Source organism: Galeopterus variegatus, unplaced genomic scaffold (assembly GCF_000696425.1).
Source record: "Galeopterus variegatus unplaced genomic scaffold, G_variegatus-3.0.2 Scaffold1209, whole genome shotgun sequence".
In the NCBI taxonomy this organism is placed as follows: domain Eukaryota; kingdom Metazoa; phylum Chordata; class Mammalia; order Dermoptera; family Cynocephalidae; genus Galeopterus; species Galeopterus variegatus.
In genome coordinates, this window is record NW_007727320.1 from 146,040 (window position 1) to 152,039 (window position 6,000).

General features: G+C 49.6%; 1 protein-coding gene across 1 annotated transcript in view; it reads left to right on the top strand.

The window, feature by feature from the left end:
- RCSD1 (RCSD domain containing 1) overlaps positions 1 to 6,000 on the top strand; it is a 42,208-nt gene that overhangs the window by 31,000 nt on the left and 5,208 nt on the right. Inside the window, exons 4-5 of the mRNA XM_008575578.1 lie at positions 394 to 465; positions 3,894 to 4,097. Coding sequence (XP_008573800.1) covers positions 394 to 465; positions 3,894 to 4,097 — 276 coding nt within the window. The remainder of the gene's footprint in view (positions 1 to 393; positions 466 to 3,893; positions 4,098 to 6,000) is intronic.

Here is a 6,000-nt window from a genome sequence, read left to right on the forward strand (position 1 = left end):
GCCCTTTATCTTTGAAATCCCCTCCAATTGTTGATTCGCACTGTTGAAGGTCATGAGGTGAAAATCTTGCTCCCCTCAGGCTAGTGTTCCCTCACAGTGACAGCGAAGTCATTCTTCCTGGGACAGGTGACCTCCTGTGCTGTGGACGTCTGCTCTGACTTCTCTGAGTCACAGATGTGAGGGGTCTTGCTCGTGGTGAGATGAGGGAGGGAGAAAAGGTGAGCCCGCCTCACCTGGGCCCTGATGGGATAAGTGGGCTACTGAAAGAGAGGAGTGAAGTGGTGGAACCAGCCTTTCCTCCTCTCCCTCCACCTGTGGCTTCTGGGCTCCAGCCCAAACCCCACTGCCCTTCATCCCAGTCACTTCAGTTGTTTTGATCTGTTTGCTCTATAGAAATCACCACCCAATGCGAACCACCCTCCAAAAATCAAGGTGAAGAGCTCACCTCTGATTGAGAAACTTCAGGTAAGTGCAGAATGCATGACTCACTGCGACCTTTTATCCAACCCCACTTCTTATCCAAAACATGTGTCTTTGGGGCACCTAGAAGAAGCCCCTGTGCATGGATAGTTGGCCTCTGATAACCAGCTAGTGACCAAATTGCCCTAAAGGATGAGGATCTCACAGCCCTCACCTGGGGGCAAAGGGCTGACATAAGGACCATATCAAGCATGAGTTTATGTAGTTAACCCCTAATGGTGGTAGATAGATAATGGGATGCTTCAAGAGTTCTATGGGAAAAGGACATTATAGTTGCAAGAAACACTCGTTGCCTCTCCGCCACTCACCCAGTGTACCCCGAGCCCTCACCCACGGTGCCCATGGCTGCGCTGGCTCCCTGGGAGTGTAAATGGAGCAGAAGACACTGCCTTCTTGTTGGGGAGACAAGATTTTCACAACTGATACAAGAAAAGTCATATAGAAGTCAATAACAGAGATCCCAGTTGTGTGTAACTGCCAAGCTCCTATGGTCTAGACCGGTGCTTCTCAGCCCTGGTATTATTTGAGCTGGATTTTTTGTTGTGGGGCGTCTGTCTTGTGCATTGCAAGATGTTTAGCAGCATCCCTGGTCCTACCCACTAGATGCCATTAGTACTCTCCAATAAGTTATGACAAAGAAAAATGTCTCTAGACATTGCCAAGTGTCCCCTGGGGGCAAAATCTTCCTCCATCCCACCCCTGGTGAGAACCACTGCTCTAGGATTTCAGAGCCAGAAGAGGGTGGAGTGGGCAGGAGTAATTAATGACTGCTTTATGAAACACCTATGCCCTGAGCCGGTCCTTAAAGGATGAGTAGCTGGAAAGGAGGGAGAAAGGTGCTCCCAGTGTCAGAACAGGGTGAGCTCAAGTGCAGAGGATGGTGGTTATGACATGTCCAGGGGAGGCCTGTGGGAGAGGCTCCTGCATCCACCGAAGCCTCTGTCCAGCCACTCAGGAGAAGGAGTGAGGTTCTCCTGCACTGTGTCCTCTCATCCAGGCCCAACTAAGAAACTGGCTTATCAACTTGATGGTTCTGAAGCCATTAGGGGGATGTCAAGGCAAAAAGCCACAGCCTCTGAAGTTCCCAGCCATAGGAGAGCCCAGGGGATTTGGTTCCCAGCCTGATCTGGGGTTAAAGAAAGCATCCCTGGTTTCCAACCATGAGCCTACCCTATGGAGGGTGAGGATTCTGCAGTGTCTCCCCTGAAATTGAATTCATAGTAAATTAGGTATGGGGCCCTGATTCTGCCCCAGCTGCAGAAAGAGGGTGGTGCTCCCTGTCACCCCCGGAGACTGCAGGACTCCCATCTCTCAGGGATCTCTCAGTGTGGATCCCAGAACTCCAACATGCCTCCTAGCAGCCAGCTGACGGGTGCAGCTCAGGACCCCTACCCCACCTCGGCCTCCTTGCAGCCCACCACAGCCCTCATTCAAGTGCCAGAAATTAGTTTCCAAATGTTCTGTACCCTGTAGTCTTGCTCTTGTTCCTTTTTCCAGTCATTAATGAGGCTCTTTGGGAAACACAGCAACTTGAGAATGAGGTTTGATCTCTAATTGTTTAATCTCATTAAAAATATCAGTGATAGTGTAGCAATTTGGCCAAATACCATAAGAACCTTACTTTGTTGAGAATCTGTAGGGGAAAGAACTGAGAAATGCATCATCAGCTAGATTTTCTTCTAAATATTCAATTGAGTGAGATATGAACTATAATTTTTTTTTTCACTAAAATAGTCCGTAATTTAACATTCAAATTTTCTGCTGGCTGGGAGTTTTATTTTCGAGCAGTCTTACAGAGGGAATTTCCCTGCTGGAATTTTAGATGGGAGGGGAACCCCCTTTAATGCCTATTTAGAGCCCCCTCTGCCATGAAGCCCTCTGAGTTATCCCAGCACATCAACTCCCACAGCATCTGTGATTCAAACGCTTCCCTTGGTCTTCATTATATGCTGTTTTTTTTACCTGGCTTGAGCTCACAGTATTGCTATTTAACTTTTACATTTTTTATACATTTAATTTTTACGATGACTCAGTCTTGTCTGTATTAGAAGTTCTTTCTTAAGAGCACAGTAAAATTACAAACACCTTCTTAAACATGTATAATGCTTTATAGTCTGCAAGTCCTAGTGTGCACGTAGGAGTTCTCCAAGGCAACAGTCTTGGCTGGTGGGAGAGTGTGGCCGAGGGGAGTTGGAAGGGAGATGGTGTGAGTGTGGAGTATTAGTGGAGGAGCAATGGAGAGATTAACAGAGACCAGATGTAAGAGAATTTGGAGGTTAGACTAAGAAGTCTGAACAAATGAATCCAAGGCTCAGAGAGGCTATTGGATTTGCCAAAGGTCACACAGCTATTAAGTGAAAGATCCAGTATTTGGAGTCAGGTCTGTCAGCATGCTGAACCCATGCACTTTGCATTGCTCCATCTGCCCCTCAAGCTCTGTCCCTCCTCTGTGGGGTCTTACTGCCATCTCTCCTGGTCCTGCATGGCTGGCCACAGGGTCTGGAGGATGCAGCCAAGCGGTGATTTGGAAATGCCCAGGCAGGAGGAAGAGGAGCGTCCCTTGATGGCGCTAAAGAGGATTCAGACACTCACAGTTACTGCATGGACACATTCAGACACCACCACCTTCTCCTGAGTAGAGTGGATTTGGGACCACCCGCCTCCTCCCCCACCAGACTCAAGACTCCCTCAAAGCTTTGGTTACCTTTGGGCAACTCTCCTGTTTGCTCACTGTGAGGGTTCACTGATCTGGTCTCACCTGCGCTGGGATGCTGCCAGTGGTGGCTCCCACTCATCCGTTCTGCTGCCTCACTCCTGCAAGAGCTCAGCAGCCCGCTGTGTCCACCACTCTGGACGTCTACCAAGAGAAAACCTGGTACCTGGAGGCTTGAGGGACAAACAGATGTGGCATGGATCTCAGGGCAGATTCTTTAGCCACTGTCCTAATTTGTGCAATGAGGACAAAATTGCACATTTAGGGTCATTGTCGAGGAAATGGCTGCATGTGCCTGGCAATAGTAGGCATCCAGAAAGCAGTAACTGCTATTGACGCTGATGAGAAAGCTGATCACGGGTGCTGATTTGCTGCAAGGTCCTGGTGCCTGCAGGTTGCTATTTTGGCCACTTTGTAATTTGGGGCTCTTCCAGGGCCTTTTTGCTGGGTGCACATTAATGCTGTCTGGGCATTCTGGAATGCAGCCTGTGGCAAGCCAGGTGGCAGGAGATGGATTGAGTAGGCAATGCTTCCAGGAGAAGGATGTGACATGACAATAGGTAATTGCTTGGAAAGTGACATGGAGAACCTCATGTTGCCTAGTCTCCACCAGTTCTGAGGCCAGGTAACCAACAAGCTAGAGTAGAAGCTGTTGTCTTCTCCCCACCCCTATTTGAAATTTCTCATCTTTTCTCAACAGGCCAATTTAACCTTTGATCCCGCAGCTCTGCTGCCAGGGGCCTCACCTAAGAGTCCCGTACTCAAGGCCACGGTGTCGCCATTTCACAGCCCACCTTCTACCCCCAGCAGCCCTGGAGTATGGTCTCGGTCCAGCGAGGCAGAAGAGGTACCTGTCAGCTTCGACCAGCCGCCTGAAGGCAGTCATCTGACCTGTTACAACAAGGTAAATTCCAAAGTATTGTGGTATGCCTACAGAAATGTGGGGACTGGACAGTTCTGAGTTTTCTCTACCCCGTTGTGGTCCTGGAGAAAGGAGGAAACATTTGAGGTTGTAGTCAGAGCTGGTTTTTAACAGAAGGGAAACTTCTCCTCTTCTTTGCAAGGGATGTCTGAACTAAGATCTGCCTCACTCACCTCTCTCCCTATAACCGTGCCATTCACCAAAAGGCAGGCTTGGGGGGTGGAGTGCTCTATTCTTTGTGGAGAGAGGGGTGGGGATTCAGGACTGATCTCAGCTGCACAGACAGTTAATGTCAAAAGTTGAAAACAAAAGCCAAGGGGCTGATCCAAGATTCCCACAGAAGGGTGGGCAGGGTCACTAGAACTCCAAAACATCCTGTTCTGGCCTGATGTGAATAGTCCTGTGTGTACCAGTATGGGCTCAAATCATTGTCACTGCAGCTTGCCCAAGTTAAAGAATCTCCAAACTCTTCCCTTTGTAAAAAACATATGGCAGGGCTCGTTTCTATGGATGCTGCCCTGATCCTTTGTGTGTGCTTTCATCAGAGCCCTGGCCCCGCTAGGAGGAGGTAAAAATCAGAGATACGGTCCAATACAGTCCAAGCAGGACCCGACAGATGTGAGCCAGAGCCAGGCAGGGGCCAAGATTTAAGGGGGTCTGATGCCCAGGCATCTAGATGGGTATGACTTTGGAATTAAGGATAGAGAAGTGGGATCTTCTAGGCCATTCTAGGAAATGCATGGAGCAACAAAGGTCAAGTGTGTAGAAACAGATAGGGCCCAAGGAAACAAGCTGGTGGTAGAGAGGTGGTGCGGCAGGCCTGAGCCTGCTGGTGGGGGCAGAGTGGAGGTCCTCCAGCCTAGGGGCACAGAGACCCCTGAATGCAGACAGGAGCCAAATGCAGATCCACGTCTTCTCACAGGGTGCTCCACAGTGAGTAGGGCAGGGAGGAGGAGCCGTTACCTGGTTGTTATACCTGGAGGCTTCACCCTTCTGACAGCAGCAAGTGGGGCAGGCGAGATTATTCCTGAACCCTGCTGGCCACGAGTGCGGGGACCCTGGTACTCTGTGCAGCTGGCCCCACGGTGGTCTCAGGAAAGCGCCCAGGAAGTGGGCCCTTTGGAATGAACCAAGTGTTCATTCCAAGCCTCTGAGATGGAACTAGGATTGACAAATACCAAAATGTCCATCAGTGGGAAAATACAATTTATGAAAATCTAGTTTCCAGATAAATTTTTAAAGGACACTTCACTTGAGTCAAGTGGGGCATCCAAGACGGACATTCCTATTTCACTTCAGAGAATCTGTTGGGCTGAGACGAGGCCTGATTCTGAGATTCACACACTTCCCAGACAGGGGATCATTTTCAGGCAGCTCTACGGGGTGCTCCTAAGGTATGGCTTCTGACGATGGTGGACCTGACTCCTAGAAAGGGAAGGACCCTGGTTGCTGAGCTTTCCCAGGATTAGCCAGATTTGTGGGGGTGGAGAGGGCCCAGTGGGGCAAGGGAGGAAGCTGGTCACCTGCTATCCAACTCGGAACACACGAGGTCCCTGTACCAGGTCAGGCCTTCAGCAGGACTCTAACCCTCTTCTCTGCTGGGTTCACCTTTGTGCAAGTATAATCTTCAAAATATTAAAACGTGACTCTTGTACAAAATATAGATTTTATTCAACTTGTCAATTTGTGAGAAAACCTATAAGATGGTAAATATTACTTAAAGGGCACTGGAAGAACTGGTAATTTATAGGCAGTTAAAAAATGTTAGGGGCCGGCCCGGTGGCGCACTGGATAGTACGCCGCTTGGGAAGCGCGGCGGCGCTCCCGCCCGAGGGTTCGGATCCCACATACAGACCGGTTCCCGCTCACTGGCTGAGCGAGGCGC